General features: G+C 31.9%; 2 protein-coding genes across 4 annotated transcripts in view; one reads left to right on the top strand and one right to left on the bottom strand.

Moving 5' to 3' along the window:
* The window catches only part of LOC126776125 (uncharacterized), a 585,155-nt gene that overhangs the window by 240,229 nt on the left and 329,365 nt on the right, over window positions 1-15,561 (bottom strand). The gene's annotated exons all lie outside the window — the stretch shown is intronic.
* Window positions 13,878-15,561, top strand: part of LOC126776088 (hemicentin-2) — a 231,799-nt gene continuing 230,115 nt past the window's right edge. Inside the window, exon 1 of the mRNA XM_050498369.1 lies at window positions 13,878-14,193. Coding sequence (XP_050354326.1) covers window positions 14,103-14,193 — 91 coding nt within the window. The 5' untranslated portion in view covers window positions 13,878-14,102. The remainder of the gene's footprint in view (window positions 14,194-15,561) is intronic.

The following is a 15,561-nucleotide window of genomic DNA, read 5'->3' as shown; positions in this document are numbered from 1 at the left end:
CGTAAGAAATACTAATCATCCCTTACATCGCCACTCCGCCACCAACCTTGGGAACTAAGATGTTATGTCTCTTGTGCCTGTAGTTACACAAGCTCGCTTATCCTTCGAACCGAAACATAGCTAAGTGTTGTTGTTTGATGGTAGAAAATGTGATGTGTGGGTGGTACCTACCCAGACAGGCTTGAACAATAATCAACCTTTATACTTTTACACATTCGTGGATAACATGATGAGTGTTTGGGTTACATAATTATAGAATAAATACTTATTAAAAATAAAACTCTTTTAGTTGATTTGTGTTAATAATTCATACCGTGGTCGGTACTAGAGAAAAACTTCGTGAGAGAACCTGCATATGTCGGATGAAGTTCTGCCTCATGTTTATTCACCAACTCAACAACCGGATCTGAAGCTTGATGGAGTAAACTTCAATCAAAACTTCGTAACTGACCTTTACCCAGCAGTGGCACATTTACTAACTGAGGACCAATTCTACTAACAAATTTTCATTCTATCGCAATCGAAACGAAGCGTAATCATTGGCGTTTGTTCGTTTTTCTTATTCTCTAGTTGAATTATCGCCTATTGGTATAAAAGTATAAAGTAGCGGTATAAGTTAATATCGTATTGAATCGATTCGAAAAATTATAGAATATTCAAAGTTGAATTGAAATTGAATCGGGAACTTATCGTAATCTTAATGTATTAAAGGAATTGGGCCTTGCTTTTATGTTTACACACGCATATGTATGCACACACACATACAATACATTCTTTATTTAAAATAAATTAAAACGTTAATTTTATTTACAACCACGTTCCATTCTTTAAATCAATTTATAGTTTCGAATTCTCTGATAGAATTCCTTGCGATTTTTTCATTAATATTTTGAACATGCAGTGCGGAGGGTAGGCTGTGTTTTTAAGAGTTCCACGACACGAATAATAATTTTCATTTAAGAATTCAATTTGAATATTAAAGAATTATCACCGTTCATGATTTAAAAGGATTTATTGATATTTCAGTAAGTAGAATTAGGTTTGTTAATTTTATTACATATATTTTGAATATTAAGGACTCGACTTTGTATATGAAACTTAAATATAAAGATATATATCAATCAATCAATCAACAGCCAATCGTTGTCCACTGCTGAACATAGGCCTCTCCCAAGGTGCGCCAAAGCTCCCTGTCCTCCGCCTTCCGCATCCAGTTGGTGCCCGCCACCTTCTTAAGGTCGTCAGTCCACCTGGCTGGAGGGCGCCCTACGCTGCGCTTGCCGATTCGCGGTCTCCACTCTAGGACTGGTCTGCTCCAACGGCCATCGGTCCTACGACATACGTGACCAGCCCACTGCCACTATATATATATATATATATATATATATATATATATATATATATATATATATATACTTTACTTTACTTTATACTTTATTGTATACCACACCACAAAGAGAAAAATACAAAACATGTATACTGCCTATATATATTTAATTTAAAGTGTTTAAAAAAATTTAATAATAAATGTTAAAATAATACAAAACCAGATAAATAGACTATGATATTATATTTTTTAATTGTGTGGAATAATTAATAAAACAAAAAAAAAACTAAAAATCAATCACATTTTGATTGTCATATAATCAAATTTAGAAAGGTAATTACGAGCAGCAATTAGATTTCGAATGACGGTCAAATTTCATTAGTGTGCTCAATGGATGAAAGTAATGGTACTGATTTTACACTATTAAAGGGTTAAGTTGACCATTCACAGGTTAATATATGTGTCTGTCTCGCTTTATTATATGCTTACATCTTTGCTTCTCGCTCGTACTCGTACAAGCCTGAATTATAGCTAGAACAGAAATTGCTTTGTTTAAGAGATAATTTATATTTTATGTATTAATTAATTGTTATAGCCTGTTTTTAAAGCCTAAATTTTTACACGTTATTTTTCAAATTAGATGAGATTACGTAAGCACTAAGTTTTTATTATGGATAATTTGTTACTGGAATAATTTAAGCGTCAATAGCGCAATAGTTTACGGGGCTAGCGATGTGAAAATCACAGGTTAGATACCTTATCGTGGGCTATTGTCGTCCACACTCCTAACATAAGCTTTACGTTTAATTGGAGAGGTGAGTAGTAATGTTGATAATATCCATAAGTAATTTGTATAATTTACTTTAGATATCTTCTCATACCTTATCGACACATCAGGTTATGTGTATATGATAAATATATCATAATAATATATAATAATAATATCGGAAATTGGTAAAACCAAACGACCGCGGTTTCAAATGACAAAATAACGTACTGGTTATGTTTGTCTATTTTGCTTTAATTTACTTGCTTTTAACGAATTAATCAAGTCAATGAAATATCACAATACTCAATTCAAATCTACATTGTGAGTTCTAGTATCTATCTCGCTCTCTTTAATTTATCATTAATAACAAAGAAAGGGATGGCACGTGATTGATCGGTACATGTTTTATATGTTATTATTTCCACGATTTGACAAGTTGGTTGTTAATTTCAAAACGAGTCAATATTTTGAAGGGCTTCGATTTATTAGTCTGTATTTTTAAACGCTTTACAAATAAAATTATAAAATTCTCGTTTGGTTATAAGAATTCAAATGTACCGTTATTAATGTAATACATAATTGTTTTTACAAATTTGTACATAATTTTGAGATGATACTATGAATATTTACTTGAGTACCTTACTTTTTTGTCAGCCAGTTTTCAACATTTCACGAATGAGGTATTAAATGAGATTTTACAAAATAGCATTTCAGATTACAGCTTGATAATATTATAAATAAATTCAATAATATCATAATGGATATAAATAAGTAGCTTGAACTACGCAGACTTAAAAAAAATATCCTTCAATATATATAATAGCCGTGCTTTTGCATCGGGCGATATCAATGTCAATAAACAATCTTGCTAGAAAAGGAAAGGTTAGGTAAAGGAATGTTAGTCTAAAACATAATTAATACTATATAATAATGAAGAACCAGTTAGAACAGCAGTGGCCGAATTTCAACCATAATTCATTGCTAAAAAAAAAACTGTATGCAAACATTTTGTTTTTATTTTTATAAAATAGGTAGGCGAAAGAGAAAATTGGCTGATGTTAAGTGGTCATCACCGCCCATTGGTATTGAAAAAACAAGACTAAAGCTGTGACAGTAGCAGTAGGAACGTAAAATGTGAATATTTTGTTTTATTTAATGCAAAGTATTTGTAACACGAACATATATTTTAGCTTTCTGCACTTTTTCTCCATATAAACTTCAACCACGCCAGATCCCACAATCCTCCGTGCGCGCAATGTGCTTAAAAGGTGTACAATTTTTTCTCTTCACGTATTACTGCATAGATTTTACTATTCATGTTGTGATGTGCTGCTAGCTAGATCTTCCTCTATTTACGTATTATACCGACCAAAAATAATGACCTTATTTTATTAAAGATTGAGTGAGCCAGTGTACCTAAGACACAAATAGCATGATATTTTAATTTCCAAGGTTGGTGGCGCATTAACCTTATTAAGGACAACATAAAATTTGGTAACATATTCTTTCAGTACCAAAAATACATATACTAATTGCTATACAAACTAGTTTCCATATTGAAGAGCTATTTCGTCTTACTTAGATACAGATACTAAATTAATGCCCCGTTTCATATCAAGTTTCACGTTGATAGGCCGAGGGTCTAAATCAAATAAAAACAGAATTACTCTTCTAATAATATTCGAAGGGTCATTCATGTATATATGAATGCTTATTAATGTTGAGTAAAATAAAATTTTAGTTTTTCTTAACCATTGTTATCTTATTTCTAACATTTTCTAATTAAACATTATTTTTTCTTAATTAGTGAATGATATAAATCGTTTTGCAAAAATAAAAGTAGTATTTTATAATTTATTTAACAGAATGAGAAACAGCGAAAGCGTTAAGAAATTTCAAAGTCCGGTTGAAATAAAGCCATGAATACAAAACTAGGAAGCGAGAAACCGAGTATTTAGAAATAAAAGGAAGTATTTGATCAAGGGATATTTAAATTGGTTCGTAAGATAGACAAGGAATTATGACCATTAATGTTTAAGCCGTTAGGTCGATTAGGCCTTCATACCGGTGGGAATAACTAATTAATATTCGAGCCTCGAAACGGTGTTACCTCATTCCAGTTACGATTCGAAAGAGGTCTAATAGAAGACTACGGTGTCAGATATACATAGTTTAATTTAAAACAAATTATTTATTTAGTATTTATTTAATATTTTATTGTTAAATAGCTCCACGCTTATTTCTATCACCACGAACAGTATAAATTCGATTTAGACTGTAAATAAAGCAAACGTAGACTGCCAGATGTTGTCTTAAGACAACCAATTAGACTGTAGAAATTTTATATATAATATTTTCAAATCAGGAAGGATGTATTGACTTTGTGAAATCAGAATATTGGTGCTACCGATATGACATATTTTGTTATATGTCTTAACTCGTATTTTATGTAATCTTTGTTAATACTACAATTCTAGTTATTTCATGTATTTATGTATTTCATACTATTATTAAAAAATACAATAAAACAAAATAACACATAATTTTATTACAATCAATTTGAAATAATTAATTTAATTTAACGAACTAAAACCATCTCGCATTATAATGAGAGCTAACCAAAAATAGCTCTTGAAATAGGAACTTAAAACGACATCGCTAACGAGGTGGAGTAAAATCAAAGCTCACTAAGAAAACGATGTGGAGAAAATATCTAAAAACATTATGTATTTGGTAAATTCGTAACAATTGAACCGCATTACATCAAAAGTGATTCTCAACTAACAGTGAGAGACCTGACCAACAATGAACCAATATTCCGATGTAACGAACCATAAAGGCACAATTCCTAATGTCACCGGTTTCACAGATGGTGACGATTTTAAACGACCCTCAAACGATTATCGCCCTTACAACAGGAGTTTCAAACTGAATGCACGCTAATTTCGATTGGAACTGAGATATTTTCTTTTATCGCGGAATCATTTGATAAATTATAAGACGCGACATAACGCATTTCTTTTTTTGGGTGATATATGGTGAAGCTGAAAAGAGAAATAAGGGTCGTAATCAAGTTCATTCTCAGTATTATGGTTCTAAAATAAATCAAGTCACCATTTTTTCTAATAATAAAATATGCGTGTGACAGTACTTTAACAGTAACACTAACAGCCTGTGAATGTCCCACTGCTGGGCTAAGCCCTCCTCTTCCTTTTTGAGGAGAAGGTATGGAGCGTACTCCACCACGCTGCTCCAATGCGGGTTGGTGGAATACACATGTGACAGAATTTCAGTAAAATTAGACACATGCAGGTTTCCTCACGATGTTTTTCTTCACCGTATAGCACGAGATGAATTATATAATGATAAATACTATATTTAATAATAAAAACCTATGTGGTTACAGGCACAGAGATCATAATATCCTAGAACGCATTACGGACGGTTTAAGGAGACATTTTAATAATCTTACAGTGCTAGAATCTTTGCGCATCTTTGGTCATTTTTACACTGCATGTTTTCCATTTTTGTCGTAATATATGACAAAATATATCATTTTTGGGTATATTTATGCCAAAAATGTTATATTTACCAAGAGAAAACGTCCAAAATTAGAAGATATTCCTGGCCAACTATCTTCTATCTAATTTGCGAGTAGATGCGTGTTATTCTAACTTTGCTGATTAACAAGTTAGAGTGTATGCAAAACATCTGCTACGGATTTATATTTAGACTAAGGAAATTCGACCATGTTCCGTAGTGTAGTTACGAACTCAAACGGATTACTAAAGTATCGTCGCAGTGTTTTTATCTTTTAGATTCTACTTCAATCTTATATAACACTTCATGACAATCTTCGCTCTTAAGCTAATAATAATAAATCGAGTATGTTAATCTGTATTTTTTCAATTCCAATTCCACCTTTTATTGAAATTTTTACAATACAAACAGGTATGTTTTTATTATCAACATCTATACTCATTTTATTTAAATGCGAATGTAACTCTGTCTCTATGCCTGTTATACTTTCACGCTATTTTAAGGTTACATTTTTAAACCTAACAATTGACTCGTCCCCTTCAACTTATTTTAAAGTATAACATAGAATAAAGTAAAAGTATTAAATATAATATATATAATAAAACTGACAAATCTTTTATATGTGTGTGTATAAATAAATCATATAAATTTACAAAATACTTTCAATAATTATAGACAAATACAAATTAATATAAACAGATGAACAGCTAAAATAATCACATAATGTGTTATACCATAAAATTAAGAATTCATAGTTCATTTCGATGGAAATTACAAAATATATTTTTTTACTTTTAAATTTTAAACAATAACTCTTTAAGTACTCAAGTTGTAAATTACCAGAATCTTACTTGGATTAAAGCCAAGTATCAAGGGCTGTTGCATAATGTAGGAGCTTCTCGAACGTTCTTTTCGTAGTTTAGTATTTCGGTAGCGTGGTAAAACGCCGCCCAATCTTCTACATCTAAACGATAGAATAAATTGATGGCTATTTTACTTAGTAGTTGTTAGCTCTTTCATTATTCTTACCTTAACTATTTTTCGTCCCGTTAAACCCGGCTCAGTAGTTATGTATCTTTCATTGTATCTTTCACTGGTGGTAGGGCTTTGTGCAAGCTCGTCTGGGTAGGTACCACCCACTCATCAGATATTCTACCGCAAAACAGCAATACTTGGTATTGTTGTGTTCCGGTTTGAAGGGTGAGTGAGCCAGTGTAATTACAGGCACAAGGGACATAAAATCTTAGTTCCCAAGGTTGGTGGCGCATTGGATATGTAAGCGATGGTTGACATTTCTTACAATGCTAATGTCTAAGAGCGTTGGTGACCACTTACCATCAGGTGGCCCATATGCTCGTCCGCCTTCCTATTCTATAAAAAAAAAAATAAAAAAAAATTGTATATTCTATTGCCGAACAGCAATACTGAGTATGAGTGTGTTCTAATTGAAGGGTGAGTGTGCTTTGGGTACTAAGATGTTGGTCTTTATGACTGTAGGTGCACAACAAGGTTGGTGGCGTATTGACGATGCAAGGAATTTTTCATATTTTTTACAGCGCGAATATCTATGGGCGGTATTGACTACTTACTATTAGGCATCACTTAACTCATCAGGTTCGCTCAACTATTTTATAAAAAAAAAAAACGATCGAGTGCTAACATAGTGATATAATCAAATTTCCTGATATTTAACACTTGTCGTCTATCCGTCTGTAATATCTATATGTTTTTAAAGTTTTAATGAATTCCACAAAACGTTAATGAAATGGATAAAATCGATACGCTTTTTTCGTAAAAAATTACCTCAACTTCACTACGAAGTGAAGTTGAGGTAACTCCTTTTTTCCAATTTATTCCATCAACGTATCGTTGAAAAAGTTACAATTTCGAGCAGTTTTGGTTATAGTACGTTTCAGTGATTTGTAATATGTGTATTTGCACTGAAATATTTGGTCAATTTATTCTTAAAATGCAAAAAAATAAAACGCTATCTACTACAAGAGTAAAATGGGAAAGGCTTTATTTAATCAGCAAGATTTTGTACCAGTTATTTGTTTATTACAATTGTATAAGTTATATCTTGCACGAATAAAGTTTATATATACATATTATATATAACTACATGATATAGCAAGTACGTTTAAACTAGTTACTGCCCGCAGCTTCGGCATAGGGGGGAGGGGCCGATGTTGGGTACCTTATTTCCTTTTCTGTATTAATAATAAAGTGTGTGCAAAATTTCATGGTGATGAAATTGAGTTGTTAAGAAGTGAAAACGTAACAAAAAAAACTCACTGTAACACACACATATTACACACAAATTTATAAGATTTATTATATCAAATAAGCTTAATTTTCAACAATCAGAATATATATCGAAAAAATATAGCATATCTTTGTATAAGTATCTCGTTTCTACTAAACTATTTTATATTATAAAATATTTACTAACCCTGTATAATCGGGTAACAGAGCTCACAACTTTATGCGTGTTTATTTATATAGCTGTGTGTACATCGCAGATTCTGTAAAAATAACATTTGATTCGATTTGAAAAGAATCGTGAAATGTTATAAATGTCGCATGTCACATGCGACATTGACTGTAATGGGTATATCACTCAAAGGATACACGCATCAAAATAGCGAATCACAGTGCGTCGGTTATCAAAATTTTACCGAGCGAGTTACATAGCATTGTTGATTTAGATACGATTCATTCTTTTCTATATAAATTTTCTTTATGTAACAAATTTGATAATAAGGGCCTTAATCTTACGCGTTTGAAAAAAAATATCCACTTTTCGTCCATTACTTTACATTTCGGACGTAATTGCGTTATCTACGTTCCATTTACTTTTCTTAATAATTCTTTTATAATAAATTTTAATTTTTTTCGTATGAATTATTTTTTAGAAAAGTCTCTTTTTGTTTGTAAATAACTTTTTTACGAGTTGAATATTAAACCCAACAGTTTAGTGGATGAAGTTTTACGTAGAACATAGTATGTTTACTTGTCAAGGTGATGATTGAATTATTAATATAATATAATGTTTTAACAAAAAACCGCTGACATATTATTTTTATTAAAAAATATCATTTATAAACAGTTTCCATTTCAGGTACTTTGAAAAAAAGTCTTATGTTATTTTTATTAAACGAAGTGTAGGAAGCAGAAATACAAAGTATTCTTATTTTTATTAAAACGAAGTGTAGGAAGCAGAAATACAAAGTATTATAAGATCTGTTCGGGTTTTAAGGGTGAGTGAGTCAGTGTGACTACAGAAAAAAGGGACAACATTTAATTCCAAAGGTTGGTAATGCATTGTTTTTTTTTTAGTGTATTCGGTAGGCGTAATATGCAATAATAGTGGTGACCATTCAGGTGGCCTATATTTGCCTACTGTTCTAATAATTATAAAAAAAAAACAAACGAGCAAATTGGTCACATTCTAATAACTGATAAGCTAAAGACATGTTTTAATATTGTTACTGTAATCATTTAAATAAAAACACTCCATATCAATGCGTTAATTGTGCCTGTCATTAGATTTACTTACATATAATATATTAAAATTTATTGATAGATAATGATAATGAATGAAATGATAAGCGGATGTCCATTCTTGTCTGCACAAAATCCTACCACCACAAACTTATGAATAAATGAATTAGAGTGGATTTCAAAACAGCTACCATGAATGAAAATTAAATGAAACATGAATCAAAGGATTATAAGTTCCAATTTTAAAGTAAAAGTTTCCTATTTCAAAATTATTGTATGATTTCAAATCTCGATATATGTCACCGCTTGACATATAACGAGCCACGAGAATTAAACTCTACCATCAAAAACAAATGACATAGAATCGAAACTGTTTAAAGCTTTTTTCAATACGCTCGTATCCCGCAAAGTTAGTGATTCTATACGAGTGTGATGTGTGTGTGTTTTTTTTTGATATTGCATGTATTCAGAGTGTGGAAAAACAGAATCACTCACAAACCTATTTTTTCTGTAAGCAAATATGTATGCGTTTGACGTTAGAGTTTTAGTGTTTGCTCTAAAAATCAAATAGATTAAATAAATTGTAGGAAGCGTTTATTTTTGTTATTGACATTTTAAATGTCACTACGTAGATTTGCCGGAAAATATTAGTTGTCATCAAAGATCCCAGCTTCGCTTTTCTTTAAATTTCTCAACTTGCAGAAGACCATAAACGTGTAAAATATTTCAATGCATTATATGATCTTCTATTTCTTACATAGACACAAACATTAACATTGCCAATTATACACCAGTCCTTACCTTGTCAATGCCATCTTGGAAAGTAAGATGTAATGTTCCCTGTGTTGTTGTTTCACTCACCCTTCAAACTGAACACATCAATACAATTATGCTGTTAGGCTGTTGAATATGTGATAAATGGATGGAACCTACTCAGAAAGACTTACACAAAGCCCTACCACCAAGTAAACTACTACTCTGCTACTACTTTTATGATCTCTTTTGTGCCCCTCGGTAGTATCAAATCAATAAGCTAATTTCATAATTGTGATCGGAATAGATAGGTTTCAATACATTCAAAAATAGATTTGAAACTTATCCAAATATTGCTGAAAACAGAACAAAAAGAAAATTGAATTTCAAGAATAAATTCATAACCAAAATTTATTAAACCATAAAATAATGGAAGAGGTTTTACAAATTTGAAACAATGACCTAATAATCAATAGAGCTAATTAATTACACTAATAAAACCCTTTACATAACAAAGCTTTATCGGCGATCCCTAAATTATGTTTTAAATTTAGAACAAATAACAAAACAGAAGTGATACGAACGCATATTCAACATAACAGCTTTTTTTATAAATCATGTTTAGCGATTGATTAGTTAAACAATGCCTTGTCTTCTTCTTTCGAATGTTAAATCAAAAATGTAAGGGAGAAATTTTTTATAGTGTAGGTTGGCGAACGAGCATATGGGCCTGATGGTAAGTGGTCACCAACATCCACAGACATTGGCATTATAAGAATTGTTAACCATCGCTTACATCGCCAATGCGCCACCAACCTTGGGAACTAAGATGTTACGTCCCTTGTGCCTGTAATTACACTGGCTCACTCATCCTTCAAGCCGGAACACAATAATAACAAGTACTGCTGTTTTGCGGTGGAATATCTTATGAGTGGGTGGTACCTGGGTAGGTAGACGGGCCTGCACAAAGCCCCACCACCAATAAGTCAGTCACCAGTCAGTCAGTGTTTAACTAAACTATGGCCATAAATTATAAGGATAAGTTTATTAATCTGCCTAGCCACCGCTAGATACAAATTTTTACAATTGTTAAGAATTTATATTTTTCAATGACATGAAATTTTAAAAGCATTTTGTGTAAAAGTGTTTCGTAGTATGATTGAATAATATAATGAAAATAAATAATCTAAAAATGCATTAATGAGTGAATATAATTCTATTAGTTGTAGTAGTATGAAATTATTATGATAATTATTAATTTTATATATTTAAGTTTTATTCTTACTGTTATTTCATTGATAAATTAACTAAGGTTCCATTTAATATATTTGTCTATGATTAAATTTGTTTATTACAGTGTTTACCTTGTGTAAATAAAAAAACACTCATAAGTTTTGAAAAGGAGACCATATTAAAATTACAAAAAATGTCACGCATTCCAAATTTGAAATTGTTGTATGACATTTCCAGCACTCTGTTCTTAGACATTAACGGTGGTCATAACTTGACTCCTCCCGACCTCAGAGATTCATTAACGCAGTACCGTTGTTATGACACTCGTTAACGCCATTGTAAGAGGCTAGGTATTATTGTTATTTATTAAGTTATGTTTTCGTTTATTAGCAACTTCAGCCCAAACAGCCAAGTTATAGAACACGTTCATCTAATCAAACATTTCAGATTTGACAGACAAGGAAGTTATAAGCTGCGTGATTTGTATTGTGTTTGTAAATTGTGAAGTATTTACTTGGTAGATATTTGTGCAGGATCGTCTGTGTTGGTACCACCCACTCATCACATATTCTACTGCCAAACATTTGTACTATTGTTGTGATCCAGCTGAAAGGGTGAGCAAGCCACTACAGGCACAAGGACTATAACGTTTTAGTTCCCAACGTTGGTGGCACATTTCTTACGGCATCAATGTCTATTGGCGGTGATGACCACTTACCATCAGATGTTCCTTTTGCCAATCCACCTACGTATCTTATAAAAAAAATCATAAACATAGCCGTATACGTAAGTAAACATAATCGTCATTAAAAGAAACGGTATATGCTCAAATACTAACGCTATTCGAATATTCGAAAAGATTTCCTTCAAAAACACATTAAATACTTCTTAACAATATCAACTTTGCAAGATCAAACTAAAAAGGTAGATTAAAAAAAGGTTTTACTGATATTAAGTTGCGGACTTTTATCACGGATCGGAGTTTTACCCGTGATCAAGTTCTTTATTCATTTTATTACAGTTACTCGACTACTATATCATTTATATCTTTTACTTTGTTTTTATCTTAAAATTTTTACTTCTAATGATTATAATTTATTTTTACCTAGATTGGTCTAGTGGCTGACTATAACGACTGCAATAATACGGTCCTAGAGTAAAATTCTAGGATGGGCCAACAAAAATGTTTTTTTTTATTACAATTAATAGGGCAGCGTTTGACCGTTGACTTGCCTGATGTTAAGCATTGACACGGTCTAAGATGTAGCACGCTTGCCCATATGAAACCTGTTTACTCTGGATTTGAAGACACCAACATTGTACCTATCAGGAAATACGGACTCAGGCAAATGTTTTCTTGTGTCGTGTTACAAAGTCATTTCTCCATTCTTTCTCATCAGACTATGAGAGTGAGGAGCGAAGAGTAGCGATCGTTATTATTACCGAAATACTATAAACAATAAAAAGTAACTGTTTATTTGGAAAACGTATACATTACACTTATTTAAAAATAATATACTGGCTGGCTGGTTAATTTTTCGCCACGAGTATGGGAATTGCAATTCGAAGAGGAAATGCTGCTAGCATTGTAGCCATTCCACGCGGTCATGAATTCTACAACAGTAGCTCAAGAAATTATATTCATATTCTTTTGAGTTAATACCAAGCATTAGAGCAATAACAATCATTACTTAATAAAACAACGAATCAATATACGTACTTCATTCAATTCAACTGTTCACACTTTGAGTAATAAAATAATAATTGTAAACTAACTCACAAAATGTATATTTTCATTACTTTTTAAATAATTGCACAAAAGCCTTAATAATTTATTAAATTAGTACCAATAAAAAGCAAATCCGTTCAGTTAACGTTATTGCCTGCTTATAATCAAAACATTTGATATTCCTATTTCGAATTTTCAAATCGCAATTCTATCAGAACGCTTTTCATTTGACGCGTACGTTGCACGTTCGTTTGGAATTGAAATTCGAATTTTGGCCGTCTGACGTCGACAATGCACTATTTACATTCGCGCCATGTCAAATACGAAAATTCGTTGCGTAATAAATTAGGTTTATAATTACGTTTCGATGTTGAATGTCATTAAAGTTTCTCCTGTAATATTTTCTTTAAATATTAATTAATTAATGTTTATAAATGCGCTATATTTTATGCATTTCTACGTTGTTGGTTAAGTGGCTGGTCAAAGTTTTGAGTTTTGAGTTCAAATCTCGGATTTGACTAATACATTGAGTTAATAGGGTTTAACCACAAATTTCTCAGTAGCAGCTTGGTCTTTCGAAGTTGATAGTGAATATACTCTTGGAAAAGACGTAGGAGTTTTAGCGGTGGTTTATGCAAGCTTGTCTGGAAGGGTACCACCCACTCATCAAATATTCTACCGCGAAACAGCGGTACTTGGTATTGTTGTGTTCCTGTTTGAAGGGTGAGTGAGCCAGTGTTATTACAGGCACAAGGGTCATAACATCTTAGTTCCCGAGGTTCCGAAGCGATAGTTAACGTTTCTTACAATGCCAATGTCTACGGGCGTTGGTGGTCACTTACCATCAGGTGGCAGATATGTTTGTCCTCCTACCTATTCTATATATTTAAAAAAAGAGTATCAAATGATTATTTTAATGTATGTATACAATATTATCGAAATTAATGTACCTATTTTGTTTTGTTTCAGATGCCTTGAATAACATAACGTATTAAACAAGATAACAAAATAAATAACAACAAATAAGAAACATACGATATTAGGTATTCATTAAAACAGAGGTTGACAAGTGTTACATAACCTGTGACGCGGTATAATAATCAGTGTTGGACATCTGTAATGGCGCCCGCGCTTCGAACATTACAGTGATGGCGTTTATGCTCTAACACATTAGAGAGTATTATGTGCAATTCTGGCACACGTGAAAGCCATAAATCGAGATAGTGATTGTGATGTGATGTGATGTGATGCTTGAGATCATCATGCCGCTGGCGTTGTGTCGGTTAATCGCGTCTGCTGTGATCCTTGGTGTTGCTGTCGCGACGACTGCTAGGAACGGTAAGTTCATTGTATTTTTAACTTTATATACTTTATTCAAATACTTTAAATACTTTATTGTGTATCAAATAAAAATAGGATTCATTTAGAAGGACCTTAAATTTATGGATACATTACAATTATTCAATGAGCACAAGTGTCTGAACCAGGCGGAGCCAATGTTTCAGACGCTAGTCTGTTCCGATTATGTTATGCAATTTTAATAGTGACATGCTTAAATATATTCAGATTATAGACATTTATACCTCAAAAGACAACACAGTCACTTACATGAGAAATGTTTACAATTTTCAAGAAAATATTATGCAGGTAGTTCGTCGTTCTTGTAATATTAATAATTTTGTGAAAGTAATATAATATTAAGTATGTTATATAATATTGATATATTTATATAAAAAAAATGGTATCGTTACGAGTATAAACAAAAGTAAATAATAATTAAAACTGGTAAACAATATGTTAGTAGTAGGTGTGTACATAATTAAAATTAAAAATAGATCTTTATAACATGTGTTAACTTGGATTTAAACATTTGCATTGAGTTACTAAGCCGAGATGGCCTAGTGGTAAGAACGCGTGAATCTTAACCGATGATCGTGGGTTCAAACCCGGGCAAGCACCACTGAATTTTCATGTGCTTAATTTGTATTTATAATTCATCTCGTGCTTGATGGTGAAGGAAAACATCGTGAGAAAACCTGCATGTGTCTAATTTCATTGAAATTCTGTCACATGTGTATTCTACCAACCCGCATTGGAGCAGCGTGGTGGAATAAGCTCCAAACCTTCTCCTCAAAAGGGAGAGGAGGCCTTAGCCCAGCAGTGGGACATTAACAGGCTGTTACTGTATTACTGTACTTTTTTTTTCTTCTTATATTATACCTTAATATAAGAGGAATAGTCTATTGTCGGTAGTAGTGTATTTATGATATAAAAACTTTTTTCCATGTACCGCTTTAGTTACACATACTAATACACATTTTTTATGTATATATTAAATAAAAATACATATATTAATAAAATACTTTTAAGTCTAATGACTGAAACAACGAAGATTTGATTTTATTCAAATAAATAAAGGCAGACTTATCAAATATGTAATATGAGTATATATAAAAAATAAGATTTGTATTAAAGAAATAATGAAATAATGATATCATACATTATATAATGTTAAAAAATGACCGAAAAACTTGCCGAAAAGCAACCGAAAAAGTCGTCATTCGCGACATCAAGTTAATGTCGCCGACGGCCTAAGATAAACGGGCGGAACACACTAACCCGATGTTTTGTGACTCATTACCCACAGATCGTTCCAAGCATAAGACATTGCAAACCAAAATGGTACCAATTGCAAGTAGTTAAGTA

Source organism: Nymphalis io, chromosome 19 (assembly GCF_905147045.1).
Source record: "Nymphalis io chromosome 19, ilAglIoxx1.1, whole genome shotgun sequence".
Lineage (NCBI taxonomy): Eukaryota > Metazoa > Arthropoda > Insecta > Lepidoptera > Nymphalidae > Nymphalis > Nymphalis io.
Note: the sequence above shows the minus strand (reverse complement) of the source record. Positions and strands in the feature narration are given on the sequence as shown.